The 15,149-nt window shown below is 47.5% G+C and overlaps 1 protein-coding gene across 3 annotated transcripts in view; it reads right to left on the bottom strand.

The window, feature by feature from the left end:
• BTBD11 (BTB domain containing 11) overlaps nucleotides 1–15,149 on the bottom strand; it is a 351,128-nt gene that overhangs the window by 29,921 nt on the left and 306,058 nt on the right. For 2 of the 3 annotated variants that reach the window (XM_030821312.1, XM_030821314.1), the window contains 5 exons: nucleotides 14,560–14,661; nucleotides 12,538–12,631; nucleotides 12,284–12,419; nucleotides 11,345–11,565; nucleotides 9,564–9,742 (listed from right to left, as the gene is read on the bottom strand). In XM_030821312.1, coding sequence (XP_030677172.1) covers nucleotides 9,564–9,742; nucleotides 11,345–11,565; nucleotides 12,284–12,419; nucleotides 12,538–12,631; nucleotides 14,560–14,661 — 732 coding nt within the window. The remainder of the gene's footprint in view (nucleotides 1–9,563; nucleotides 9,743–11,344; nucleotides 11,566–12,283; nucleotides 12,420–12,537; nucleotides 12,632–14,559; nucleotides 14,662–15,149) is intronic. The other variant, XM_030821313.1, reaches the window with a different exon arrangement.

The following is a 15,149-nucleotide window of genomic DNA, read 5'->3' as shown; positions in this document are numbered from 1 at the left end:
TAGGCCAAAGGAACGACAGGCTGTAGTCTCAGGGCAGCAGGCCAGTTGGTCTTCACATGCAGGGTCTGACCTGGGAGGCTGGGACGAGTCCGGGAGGGTGGGTGAGGCCAGGCCTAAGGACACAGTCCCCGGTTAGTGCATGTTATTGGCATGCCACTGGGTACCTGCCATTCAAGTCTCTCACGGAAAATTCTAGATGAGCAGATGGAGTAAATTCAGGTCATCTGGACTCGGAACTGTGTGGCCATACAAAAGAACTAAAGGGAAGTGAAGCAAAATTCTTTTTTTTTTTTTTTTTTTTTTTTGAGACAGGGTCTCTTCCTGTTGCCCAGGCTGGAGTGCAGTGGTGCAACCCCAGCTCACTGCAACCTTGACCTCCTGGGCTCAAGTGATCTTCCCACCTCAGCCTCCCAGGTAGCTGAGACTACAGGTGTGCACCACTGTGCCCAGCTAATTGTGTGAGTGTTAGTGTGTGTGTAGACAAGGTCTCACTATGTTGTCCAGGCTGGTCTTGAACTCCTGGGCTCAAGAGATCCTCCTGCCTCAGCCTCTCAAAGTGCGGGGATTACAGGCATGAGCCACCACGCCTGGCCTTGCAAAATTCTTAATAGCATAGTTACCAGGAAACTCTCTTGAGATGGAGTGCTGTGAATTTGGGGGGTGACATCTTTCCTCATCTCCTTTGACTCCACTCTTCTCCTAAAAAGATGTGGAAATACTTTTTTTTCTTCTGAAAGGAGCACTAGGATTAATCCCAAAGGTCCTTTATAGGTGGCTCAGGCTGGAGTTCTATGTGGTGGTAAAAACATAAACAATGGGACTAGATGGAGAGCGTCCTAGTCCTGGCCCTTCACTCACTAGCTCTGTAACCTCGGCAAAGTTACTCGGCTTCTCTGGGCCTTGGTGTTCTTTTGCAAAGAGGATTAAAAATACTTGCTTGATGAGGTTGCTATGCGGGCTAAAAGAGAACGTATCACCATATGCTGTTAGGTTGAACGAAAGGAAAGTGCCGCTATTTGACCATTTTTAACTCCTAAATAGCAATTTCCCGTAGTTGAACCTCATCCCTTTTCTTAAGATGTCATAAAATTCATGTTAGATTTTAAGAAAAGAAAAAAAAAGCCCTCCTTATTAAATGTACACATCCATCTTAAGACCTGTTTCAAATGGAGAAATGCTCAAATGTGAAAAAAGCTGTGTCTCAGAATCAAGAGAAAGTAGAGTTACTGGTACTTTCGAGGACACTGACAGCAAGCTCTGTCTTAATCCACGTCAAGAAACTCACTTTGGCCGGGCGCGGTGGCTCACACCTATAATCTCAGCACTTTAGAAGGCTGAGGCGGGTGGATCACCTGAGGTCGGGAGTTCAAGACCAACCTGACCAACATGGTGAAACCCTGTCTCTACTAAAAATACAAAAAATTAGCCAGGCATGGTGGCAGGCGCCTGTTAATCTCAGCTACTCGGGAAGCTGAGGCATGAGAATCGCTTGAGCCTGGAAGGCAGAGGTTGCAGTGAGTGGAGATCGCCCCACTGTACTCCAGCCTGAGTGACAAGAGTGAAATTCCATCTCCCTCCCTCCACCTCCCAAAAAAAGACCCACCTCTATAGGCGGCTCCCTTGTGGAGCAGGCTAGGCTGCATTGTGAGGGGTGAGCACACCTGGAAAGGTGGAGGCAGGTGGAGGGTGGGCTACTGGCCCCAGAAGGATCCCAGCAAGATCCTGAGGCCCTGAGTGCAGCACTCATCTTACTGCTATTGTGCAGTCGCACATCTACTTTGATGTGTCCCTTCTACTCACGGCAAGTGATGTAGGGTATCCACTTATGGTAGTAATATGTTTCAAACACATTTAAGAAAAAGATCAAGTAAATAATAAATTGCATCGATGGTATTTTTACCTACTTCATGGTTTCTTTAAGTAGTACTTTTTCCAGGTCTGGAAAAGATTCCGATAGCAGGATTCAGATGACTGGGTTGGGATATTTATTGGGCTAGATGATTTCCAAGGTTCCTCCCAATGCAGATGCTAGGGGCCCATGACTGCACCTGACTTGGGACCATCTTCCCACCAAAAGAAGTCACCATGGCTGCAGGCCATGTCTGCTTCTGCCCTTAAAGGGGATGAAGCTGTCATTTCACAGTGAGACATGCACTGCAGGTAAAACCCTGAAAGGGAGCAGAGCGACAGGGTGACCTCACAGTTAAGAGCATGGGTTTTGTGTCTGGGTCAGGATCCTGGCTCTGCAGGGTGACCCACTCTTGGGCCTCAGGGCCATGATCGCTAACATAGGAATAAAAATACAACTACCTGCTTCCCAGGAGCTGATGAGTAGAAAGTGCCTGGAATGGCACCTGGCACACAGTGGTCATTTTCATTAGATCTGTGTCCAGGCTTAAGTGCCTGGGGCAGGTCACTTCCTAAGCACGGGTCCTGACCATAGAGAAAAGGGAGGCCAGAGGGATGGTGAAGAACTGAATGAGGAGAGGGGAGGGAGTGAAGAAACGAAACAAGGAGGTAAGAAAGACAGGCCCAATCAGTTGCTAAACACAAACTTGTCCCTGGGGTCTGCAAATTAAGAATTTTTAGCAAACTGTTTACTAAATCTTATTTTCAAAGGTTTTGAATACACACTGTGGCTTTCCTCTCTTAGATGGTTTGACTGCAGTTTTGTGCGGAACTGGGAACGTCTCAGTTGACTTTCTGTTTTTAGAATTAAATTAATTTTTTTTTTTTTTTTAGAGATGGGGTCTTGTGATGTTGCCCAGGCTTGTCTCAAACTCCTGGACTCAAGTGATCCACCTGCCTTGGCCTCCCAAATCAGATGACTTCTTGAGCTGTTTGATACTTTTGGGATTTAATCCTGTGTCTATTTGGTAGTTGTCATTTTGTTCGTGGTTAATTATTAGAGAGTTAGAGGCACAAAGAAATTGGGCCAGTCCTTAGAGGCTTTATGGATCCCATTTATTATTTTTTTCTGCTGACATGGAGGTTTTTGCTTTTGGTGACATGGATAGTCACCGTCCAACTGGTGGCTTTGGAAACAGACTCACTTCTTTGAGGGTGCCTGAGATCCCAGATGGTTTAAGAAGATGACAATAAATCCCAGCACTTTGGGAGGCTGAGGCAGGGAGATCACGAGGTCAGGAGATCCAGACTATCCTGGCTAACAAAGTGAAACCCTGTCTCTACTAAAAATACAAAAATATTAGCCGGGCGTACTGGTGGGCGCCTGTAGTCCCAGCTACTCTGGAGGCTGAGGCAGGAGAATAGTGTGAACCTGGGAGGCGGAGCTTGCAGTGAGCCGAGATCGTGCCACTGCACTCTAGCCTGGGTGACACAGTGAGACTCCATCTCAAAAAAAAAAAAAAAAAAAAAAAAGATGAAGATAGTACACAGCGGTCAGATTGATCTTTTAAAAACACATGATTACTTCTGCTTCAGGAAGATGTAATAGACATACTTTTCCCTAATCCTTTTGCAAAGTGCAACTAAAAACTCTGGACATTATATATAAAAGAAACATAAGAAGACTTTAAAAGGTAGAGAGAAGACGGCAGATGACCTAGGGAGCTTGGGACTGGAGGAGCAGCACAGTTGAGGGTTCACTGGACTTCCTTTTCACCTCATCGTCCCATACTTGACATTGAAGAAGCTGCAACTGAGGGCACAGATGGGGAAAAAAGCCACAACAAAAGCCTGCTCTCTCTAGCCAAAGGACCACTAAAGGGATAGCCTAGAAGGCAGGAAACTTTCAGACAATAGTTGCTCTACTCCAGCCAAACAGCACAGAAAACCTGTGGACTCACCTTGCCAGCAAAAGTCAAGTAGGAAGGCTAGACTTCTACTCCTGCCAGGCTGCAACACGGCACCCCTGAAACTCCACTGAGATGGTGTCATTGAAGGTCAAGTAGGGAGCCAGGACTTTTATCCCCACCAGCCAGTAAAGAGCCTTGCCCCCACCCCCTGACACCCAGGTGTCAGTGGAGACCCCCCTCTCACCCAGCAGTAATGAGGCATCCCTCCCACTCCCTGCTGGGGTGGTGTCAGAGGACACCACTGGAGAGTCAGACTCTTACCACTGCCCAGTAGTCATGAGGCCACCCCCACCACATGTCAGAGAAGACCACATGCGAGCCAGAACACTTACCTGCCCCCGCCTACCCCCAATAACTAGCCCTTATCTTGGGTGCTAACAGAAGCCAAGTAGGGGAACTTGGATTTCTACATCCACCTGGCAGTAATGAGGTGACAGCTACTCTTCCCCTGTCAGAGCAGTTGTCAGAGAAGGTGAACTAAAGCAGAAGGTCTAAATAAGACCAAGAGCCTCAGAAAACATCCAGATTTCAATCAAAGAGCACTCATAATACCATGGACCAAGAAGATCTCCAAGTCCATGAATAAAAACATAAATCAATGCCAGCGCCAAGATAGCAGGATGAAAAGACAAGCTGCAGAGTGAGAGAAAATATTTGCAAACCACATATCTGACAAAGGACTGGTATCTACTATACATAAAGAACACTCAAAATTCAACAGTAGAAATGCAAACAATTCATTTTAACACAGACTTAAGATACAAAGAGACATTTCACTTGAAGAAAATATATAGATAGTGGACAAGCACATGAAAATATATTCAACATCATTAGCCATTTAGGGAAATGCAAATTAAAACTACAATGAGATATCACTACATACCTATCGGAATGGCTAAAATGAAAAATAGTGATAACACCAAACAGTGAGGATATGGAGAAACTGAATTACTCAGTCTTTTCCAGTGGGAATGTAAAAGGGTACAATCACTCTGGGAAACAGTTTGGCAGTTTATTTAAAAACCAAACATGCAACTACCATACAACCAAGCAGTTGCACTCCCAGGCATTTATACCAGAGAAATGAAGATATATTCACACAAAAACCTGTGCATAAATGTTTGTAACAGCTTTATTTGTGATAGCCTAAAACTGGAAACAACTCAGATGTCCTTCAACAGTTGGGTGCTTAAACAAACTGGGGTACATCTATTCCATGGAATACTACTTAGCAATGAAAAGGAACAAGCTGTGGATACATGCGACAACCTGGATGATCTTCAGAGAATTATGATGACTGCCAAAAGTCTAATCTCCAAAATTACATACCGTATGATTCCATTTAAATCACATTCTTTAGATGACAAAATTAGAGAAACAGTGGCTAGGTAGGGGCTGAAGGGTGGAGGCAGGAGGGAAGTGGGTGTGGTTATAAAAGGGCAACATGAGGAATCTTTGTGGTGATGGGAATTTTCTGCATGTTGACGATCATGTCACTATGTTGGTTGTGATATTTTACCATAGTTTTGCAAGATATTGCCGTTGGGAGAAACTGAGATCCCCCTGTGTAAATGGTACACAGGAATCCCTCTGTATTATTTTTTACAGCTGCATGAATCTACAATTATCTCAAAATAAAAAGTTTAAAAACAGAAACATTTTAAGTTTTGAGTTTTTCATTGCAAAATGAAAACCTTAAAAACTTTAAAAAAAAATTAAAAAAAACCCCCACCGATCACACTTCGCCCCTATCTAAAACCTCTCTTGTCGTGTCCCATTCATTACACATAGAAGAAAACCCAAACTTCCCCTGGCCCAGTGCAATCTGATTTTTATCTCCTACACTTTTTCCTTTGAGCACACAAAGCACGTTCATACTAGGAGCCTAATCACCTGCAGTTCCCTGACATGGAATGCTTTTGCCCCAGATCTCTGCATGGCTGGAAGCTTTTCCTCACTTAGGTGGTTGTTCAAATGCCACTTTCTCAGGGAGACCTTCCTGATCATTTTGTCTAAGTTATACCTTATCAGCCCCACCCCCAGAGACCATACCATGGTCCAATTTCATTTTGTAAACACTGATCATGCTCTGACTCTGTTTTGTTGATTTATTTTCTTGCTTCCGGTCAGTAAGCTCCAGAAGGATAAAGAACATGTCTGTCCCATCACCACTGTAGTGCCTGGAACCAAGTGGGCACTCCTGATTATCTCTTGATTATGCCCAGAGGAATTATGTGTTAGAAAAATAAGCTAGAGGCCAGATGTGGTGGCTTATGCCTGTAATCCCAGCACTTTGGAAGGCTGAGGCAAGTAGATCACCTGAGGTCAGGAGTTTGAGACCAGCCTGGTCAAATTGGTGAAACTCTGTCTCTACCAAAAATACAAAAATTAGCCAGGCATGGTGGTGGGCGCCTGTAATCCCAGCTACTCGGGAGGCTGAGACACAAGAATCGCTTGAACCTGAGAGGCAGAGGTTGCAGTGAGCTGAGATCACACCACTACACTCCAGCCTGGGTGACAGAGTGAGACTCCATCTCAAAAAAAAAAAAAAAAAAAAAAAAAGGGCCAGGCGCGGTGTCTCACACCTATAATCCCAGCACTTTGGGAGGCTGAGGTGGGCAGATCACAAGGTCAAGAGATTGAGGCCATCCTGGTCAACATGGTGAAATCCTGTCTCTACTAAAAATACAAAAATTAGCAGGGCATGGTGGCTCGGGCCTGTGGTCCCAGCTACTTAGGAGGCTGAGGCAGGAAAATTGCTTGAACCTGGGAGGCACAGGTTGCAGTGAGCTGAGATTGCGCCATTGCACTACAGCCTGGGCAACAGAGCAAGACTCCATCTTAAAAAAAAAAAAAAAAAAGACAAATAAGCTGGGAATTCTTTTTAAACAGATGTATTAAAAAAAAATGAATATATTGTTCTGCTCCTGGGGAAGTCTAGAGACACCAAATTCATTTGAAGTCCAAATTTAGAAGCCAGAACATAGAAGCAGATGTGTGGTCAGATTTCAAGTATGGTTTGAGTGAGCACAAACCAAGAATAGTGGGAGGAATATGCCTCATTTTACAGGACAGCTGTTTCTATAAGTTGACCATAAAGTGGATTTATTTGCAATAATCTATTCACTACTCTGATAAAACAAGATATTTGGCCAGGAGCAGTGGCTCACACCTGTAATCCCAGCACTTGGGGAGGCTGAGGTGGGAAGATTGCTTGAGGTCAGGAGTTCGAGATCACCCTGGCCAACATGGTGAAACCTTGTTTCTACTAAATATTAGCCAGGCATGATGGTACATGCCTGCAATCCCAGCCACTTGGGAGGCTGAGACATGAGAATGGCTTGAACCTGTGAGGCGGAGGTTGCAGTGAGCCAAGATCATGCTATTGCACTCCAGCCTGGGCGACAGAGCGAGACCTTGTTTTAAAAAAGAAAAAAAAAGATACTTGTTTGGACAAACATTTGAACACGAATCCTAAAGTGCAAGGAGAAGGAACAATCCTGGCCAGCTCTGTGATGATGGCTGCCCTATTGTCCGACAGGAGACTGTCTTCTCAACTTGGAATTTCTCTGTCATCATCTCTCTCCAGTTTTTCTTTCGATTACAAGAATATCCCCCGTGCTTGGGGAATGGGTGACTTCACGCTGCAGGCTCGGGAAAATTATCTCCTCTTTAATCTCCACCCACCCGCTCCCACCCGCCGCCAGTGGTCTGTGCATGTGATGTGTAAAGCCACATTTCACCAGTAGGGGGTGCCATTGAACCCCCTGTAAAAGCAAAACACACTCCACTGGCTCCCTACTCTCGACACACGACCACGCCCAGCTATTTTTTGTATTTCTTGTAGAGGTGGAGTTTCATCATGTTGCCCAGGCTAATCTCGAACTCCTGGGCTCAAGCAATCCTCCCACCTCGGCCTCCCAAAGTGCTGGGATTACAGGCATGAGTCACCATACCCAGTCAGCCTGATTTTCAAATGACTGACTATTGAACGATGGGAGCGCCCACCACTTCTGTGAATGGAGGGTATTTTGTATGCTTCAGCCTGTAAATTCTTATAATCATGGGCTCAGGTTCTGAGAACTATTTCCTATTTAATGAGCTGTCCAAGTCAAACACATTGTGGCTCCAGGCAAAACAAAGTGTGGTGTTAGATATCGGGAGAGTGGCGGCCCTTTGGAGGATAGCAGCGGAATAGGGTGTAAGGGGACCACTTGGGTGCTAGTCATGTTCCATTTCTCGGTCTGGATGAGGATTGCACAGTTTGTCTATCTTACGAAAATTCATTTGGCATTGTAGTTATGAGCTGGGCACTTTTCTGTACATATGTCATACCTCAAAGTAAAGTTTAAGAACGCACAGGTTAGGTTTACTTAACACACAGAATGTCTCAATAAATTCGAGAATTCCCAGTATAGCCTGAAGAAAAGTTAAAAACAACAAACAAACAAAGAAAACCTCAAAAATGATAGAACACCAGACCCTGGGAATGTTTCTCACTAAGACAGTTTCTTAGGTGATTTCAGGTGAAAGCCTCTTTATTCATTTACTTATTTTTAAGTCGGGTGGCGAGTTTGGTTTTGAAATGCTTCCAGCAGGTTTTACTCCTCACGGACTCACCGAAGCTTGTTACCCTAGGCCTGGTGCACCTGCTCCCATTTGGGGTCCTGGTGGGTCTTGACCTCAAGCACAAATCTAGCCTGCAGGTGGCCCAGGGACACTGGGCTAAGGACGGGCGCTAATGTGAACACCTAATGGGACTCACTTTCCACCCGAGGCCCAGAGCTCCAAAAGCAGAGATGCTGTGTTGCTGCCTCCTTGCTGACGGGCCATCCCTGCTGCATGGAGGAAGCAGCCCCATGTCCCCTCTAATACCCCATGGACAGTCGCACAGCTCAGCCCGGCAGGGAGACCCACACTGCCCTTTGGTTCAGAGGCCAATTTCCCCTGAGACCTCCCAGGCTCCGTGGTAGACCCCAGAGTTCCACAAAGGCTGTTTTGGGGCAAAGAGGTGAGAGGGCTGGTGCTGGGGCCCTGCAGGGACTGGAGTGTCTAGAGAGCATCACCAAACAACCCCAAAGATATTTTTAAGAATTAATGTCGTAATAGTTGAAAGACTGGACTGCTGTTATGAAGAGGCTGCATTTCCCTGTTGCTGGGGATATAGGTGTCAGCAGGGGTCAGAGCTAGGTTCATTTGACCCTCTTGACCTGAAAAGCCTTCTCCCAGGGCCTGGCTTTTCAGAAACCTCAGCAGGGTCTGTGTTCTGTTTATCCAGAAAGCTGCAACCATTTCCCTCATCCTGTCGATTCCTATCGTCCATCTCCGCGTGGTCTAGTCTCAGCACCTCAGGGTACCCACCCTCCCATTCCTCCTTCCTGAACTCCCACACCTCTCCTAGCCTGCACCCCCAAATTTAATACTGTTGTACCAACTATCTCATAATGCTGTTGGGGCACACATGTTGGTATCATCTCTCCAGCTCTTCTGCAAGTTCCTTGAGTTAGAAAATATCTAAGCTGTCCATGTGCCCAAGTGCCTTAGCTCATGTGGATGCTCAGCAAGACAGCTGCCCACAAATGAGCCCACAGGTAGCTTTCGTCTGCTGGGGTACATTCGCCACTGGTCACTATGACCGTAGTGATCTCACTCAAAGGGGAACACCAGGCTAAAAGACCGTTCAGATCTGGGAACCTACGGCTTTGTTCTCTGCCGATGACCACAACAGCCTCAAACCCCACGTACCTTGCTCGCTTTCAGGATCTCAAACATCAGGGGCAGGCCTTGGGTAACGAGCTCCTCTGTGTATTCCTCCTCCTGAATGGTCTTAAACTCCTTTAACAAGCACTGGATGAGAGGCCTGCGGTGCTGCTGGAAGGCGATCCGCAAAGACTCCAGCCATGTGTGCAGAGTCCACGGGACGCCTGGAGCGGGAAGAGGAGCCAGGGAAGGTGGCAGGGGTGGGGGAAGAGAGAGGGAAAGGTGGAAAACCAGAGGAGTAGGCGAGTTTTTATCTGGAAGTTGGCTTTTCCCCAGGACATTACTAAATGACGAGACCAAGGGATTGACTTTCAACGAATAGAACCAGTGTAGATTTTTTCCCAAAGACCTGCAAAAGTTGAAATTAAAGGTCATAATTCAATTCGCTCAACTATGGGTGTCCATCTCTGCATGCTACTCTTATTATTAGGGGCTGCATTTCACAAGATATAATCATCGTGTAGCATATTGGAATTATTATGCACGCTACTTATGCATATTCCATACTTCTGGATTCTGAGTGCATAGGCTCCATCCCCTCTACTTACTGGGGAAAGAAGCTCAGGGGGGAGAAGAGTCTTGTTCAGGATTAAAGAGTGGATGTGCCCAAGGATCTGGAACACATCCATGCCCACATGAGAGCTTAGAGTTGGTGAAACCCATTGGTGGACTTCACCATTTACAGCTCTGGCTAAGACAGATATTTATACCCGAATAAGAAGACTTGGGAGGATATTTCTGCTGCTCCTCTAGTGCAAAACAACATTTACACCTGCAGGTACTTCATCAGGTCTTCCTCCTTTAACAGGGGCCTCTCCAGCAGCTGATTGCTATAATTTGCCTCTCCCCTCTCATGCAGAGGCACAGACAGAGGAGGACACATCTCGCTACTGTTTATAACAAGTAGCCCATTCGGAATCTCGAGCTTCATAATCATGCAAAATAGGCTTCCAGGGCAATGGCACAAACATTCCACGTACTAACCCCTCCCCACCTTCCCTGGAGAGAGGTCGTTTCCAGAACAGCATTAGGAGGCTTCTCCTCAGGCCTCAGCCTGCCTTAATCTGCCACACCCTGTGTTTAGGGACCCATGGCTAGGTCCGGCCGCTTCCATGCCAGAGCGAAAGCCACTAGGCTGGTGAAGGCTAGGCTAGCTTTGTTCCCCAGACACATGGAGGAGATGGCTCTGGGCTAGCTCACCCAAGGAAGAGCCAGCCCAACCTTCCTGAGAGTGGCTTTGCCCTCTGAAGCTCAACAGGAGTTGTGGTAAGAAAGGGGCACCCTCACCCTAACAACTGCCCAGTGCTGCTTCGTGGAGTTGGGTGCTCTAAAGGCAGTGATTCCTCAACCACTGGGAACCACCTGGGATGATTGTTAAATATAAAGATTTCCAGCCTTTATCCATCCAGACCCTCGATAGCAGAGCCTCTGGGTGTAGGGCCTGGCAATCGGTATTCAGACAAGCTCCCCCGGTGATTTGAATTCCTGCCCCAGGGTCTAGTGTTTGGGAATCATGGAAAGATGGTCTGAGGATGGGTCTTTGGGGCAGGCAGGACGCTGCTATCTATGGGGACGGTGTGGGCATCTTGGCCTGGAAGTGTTTTGACTGGTAAAGGGGAAGCTCCCTGGGTCCCCTCGTGTGTGTGTGCACGTGTGTGCATGTGTGTGTTTTGCACGTGTGTGTGCGCGCATGTGTGTGTTCATGTGTGTGTGGACCTAAAGCTAGGGGCACCATGGTGCCTATGGTGGAGGGTGCCCAGACTGACCTATGCTCCTGATATCAATTGTGACATCCACGTAGCCATGCTCAGCGCTGTGATACATGGCCTCCCTCAGGGCCCTCAGTTTGGCCTTGCTGTTGCGGCTGGCGCACAGGGGGGGCGGGGCTGTCTCCGCCAGGTCAGTCCCCTCGGCCAGAATCTCCTCCAGGGACAGGATATCACTCTTCTCCTTCTCTGGCTGGGCGAGCAGTTTGCGGAACACATTCCTGTCAATCATAAACCCAGAGAGGATGACACTCAGAGATGGAAGTGGCTCTGCTGGGGCAGGGCAGGGGCAGGCTGGGGAAGCAGGGGGCCACTAACTTGGGTGGGGGAATGACGAGATCAACGGGTGGCACTTTCAGAGGCCTAATAGTGGGTACCACATTTTGGGGATGGAGGAGATGATGGGGCATGACTGGCCTTGTTTCCTTGAGGCAACTTGGAGCTAAGTGATTTCCTCCAAAATCTAGAAGGCTCTAGAACTCTGCACTTATCACTGTCAGCCTGCTCTCTCTCCAAAGTGAATGTGCTCTGCTCGGGGTTGTGTGTAATAAAAGCTGATGATCAGGGGGGAAATTCAGAAGGAGATGTAGAAGGGAAGTCACCAAACATGAAAGGTTTTATTATTTTTAAGATGGATTCTTACTTCACGACAGCTGACATGACGTGCTCTGAGCAAAACCGACCAACAGTGATGTCTCTCTGTGAGTTTAAAGCTGGCCGGGAGCGGGTAAAATAAAGCATTCTGAGTGGATGTGCACTGCATGGAGTTGGCTGTCAGCTGGCAGGTAGGGTCGCTCTGGCCAGGCCTGGGGCCTGGACCACCTCACACTGCCTCTGGGCCCCACATCCAGAGAGACAATGGGTCTGGGGTAGGCCTGGGAATCTGCATTTTTAACAAACACCACTCGGGACCTCTGGCTCTGGCCCATCCTAGCCTACCTGTGTCCGTGGGCTGCAGCCTGGCTGAAAGAGTTCATATCACCCTGGGGGGTTGTAGAAATTCCATTCCTGTACATGGTTCCTATCAGGGGATCGGCACCACGCTCCAACAGCAAACTAACCAGCTCAAAATTTCCTGCAAGCCCAGAGAAGGGGGTTTTATAAGAGAATAAAGCAAAAATACAGTCACAGGCACTTCAAGGGCCAGGATGCGCTGGAGCTCCCTGGCCAGGGTGAGAACCGGCAGCTCTTACCTACAGCAGCTGCCAGCTGGAGGGGCGTTTCCGAGTAGTTCTCCTCGCCGTGCTCCACTGAGCCTTCCACCTTGGCCCCAGCATCCAGGAGGAGCTGCAGAGGAAGAGCGGCCATTGAGACGGTGAGAGGAGATACGCTGTGCACAGGCGTCAGGAAAGACTGCTGGGATGGGTGAGATGCCAGCGCTCCTTCCCTCCCTCTGGGTCGGTGACTGCGTGCACAGGCTGGAGGGCAACTGTACCTTGGAGGATGAACTGAGAGCCTCTCATTGCTGCTAGGCTACTCGGAATGTGTTCCATGCATAACAGCATCAGCACCACCTGGGAGCTTGTGGGAAATGCTGACTCTCAGGCCCCACCCAGGTCTACTGAATGAGAGTCTGCATTTTAACAAGATCTCCAGGAGATGTATACATATATCAACATTTCTAGAAGCACTGGGCTAAAGGTCCTTGGCACAGGAATACTGGAAGACTCCCCTCCTGGGCTGGTTACACAAAGCCTCAGAGGGCACTAGGGTAGCCTCGTAGAACCACAGACTCTCAAGAGTTCTGAAGGACTTTGGGGGGCCTCCTGGGGCCCCACCTGGATGGCCTTGAGGACAGTTTAGGAAATGCTAAGGTTTCTGGCCAGCAAGATCAGTTAATAAAGTGGCAGAGTGAGCTTCCAGAAGTTTTGCTTCATAAGACTTCATTCTGTGCGTCCCCTGAGATAGCTGGGCTTCCTAAATTGGTAGGGATTCTGTCTATGCCTGGTCTCATTCACAGTGAGTGTGCTGTCAGTACTGCTGATGGAAAATGGGGGAAAAATCTGCTATCTTTACTGCCTACCTAGGGCTCCCTGAGGGCACGGCCATGGGGGATCCACCTACTTGGCACTCTGTGATCACTGGCCCTGCGGCAGGGCGGTGGCCTGACTTCTGTGTGGCTTTGCTTGGCTGCTTACTGTTCCCATTCCTGATTTAAAGGTCGGGAATGTCCTTGCATGTTAAAGAATGACATCTGTGTCCACCAGACCACCATCCAACCCCTTCTTTCTAAGTTTCCTCTACCAGGAGTGGACTGGGCATACTGTTCTATAGGCAGAAGCCAGCTCTCAGTGTGACACGTTACACTGTCAGCCTCCTGAAATATGACCTGGGATCTGTTCTAAGGATTCTCATGACCCAGGAAACAACAAAGGATTCCCATGAAATGCCAGCATTGCAGAGCTGTCCCTGCTCTGAATGGAATCAAGAGGCATGGACCACACAAAAGGAGGTGAGTTCCTGATGTGCCCAAAGCTCAGCACTCACTACAGGACCAGGTGCAGTCATGAACTTGGATGCTGATCTCTCTTTTCTGATGAAGTAAAGATAAAGCTTATGATTTAGAATGTACTGTTTGGCTGTTCACTGAACACCAACTCTATAACAGCCAGAAAAAGTACAAGCAATACCCATTCATATGCCCAAAGGACCTCCAATGAGGACATGTCACTGTGCTTGGAGCTGTTTCAGAAGACATATGGCCAAGGCCCTACTCTAGACCTCCTGGACCTGATTCTCAAGAAGTGGGATCCAAGCAAGTGTCTTTTGGAAACACCCCCTTGATGTCTTGGATGCGTCTTCCCACTGGCTGGAAACCAGTAGATTCTACACAAACACCAGGGCTCACACCTAAGGGAAGGTTCTAAGGTATCAATAGCAACCAAGTCTCATGTTCATGTTGCGACAAGCAAAATGAACAAATCCACAAAAACAGCTGAAGCCCCACCCCAGAGCAACCAGGAAGAACTTCATGGGTCTGCCACTCTGTGTGTGAGGCTGTGTGTGGATATGTGATCATTTCATATTGGTTAAAGCCTGGCCATATAGATCATTACATATAACATTTGTATTCACATGATATGAATATGCTATATTGAATTGCAGTTAACCAATATGAATGTCTTAGAGAATATGCATGCTGGGAGAGGTATAGATGTGTGTTATGGAAGAGGTAAAATCAAAGGTCAGATGTGGATAGGGAAATACGTTAATACCTGAACTACAGGAATATGTCCATGCAACACAGCAAAAGTCAGAGCCGTCCAATGGCGGGTCTCAGGGTGGACGGATGGATATTTATGAGGAGTACTGACAACCTATAAACAAATTGAAGTTATTTTCAAAATGTGACCTTCACAATACTTAGGCTAGCAAATCTGACGTATCTGTGGCTGGGCACATGGGCTAGAGATGGACAAAAAGACATCCTGGAAGATGCCTTGGGAAGAGCTGGTGATACAGGGCAGGGATTTTCCACTGCTGGATGCTCCAAACACCTCTCGCCAAAGCCGTGGATCTGTTCTGCTTGTGTTTGTAAGAACAGAGACCAAAGCGATTCCCCAAAGGCAGGACAATGGAAGTCCGTGTTTTGGAGATTTTACCCTTGAAGGCAGTGAGAAAATGTCTCAGTGACTTTATGTCCTCTGTGCTTAAGAAGGACTCCTTCGCTCCTCCTCTGAAAGGAAGTAATGGATGATTCTGATCGCCTCTCAGGTGCTTTGGAGAAGCTGTAATGGCGGTTACAATGAGCTAGCTTTCTGGCCTGTCTCCTTCTTCTTTCTACCTAGCAGAAGGTGGTGGTTCT

The sequence above is a fragment of the Nomascus leucogenys genome, chromosome 10, assembly GCF_006542625.1.
Source record: "Nomascus leucogenys isolate Asia chromosome 10, Asia_NLE_v1, whole genome shotgun sequence".
Lineage (NCBI taxonomy): Eukaryota > Metazoa > Chordata > Mammalia > Primates > Hylobatidae > Nomascus > Nomascus leucogenys.
This window is presented reverse-complemented; position numbering and strand designations above follow the sequence as displayed.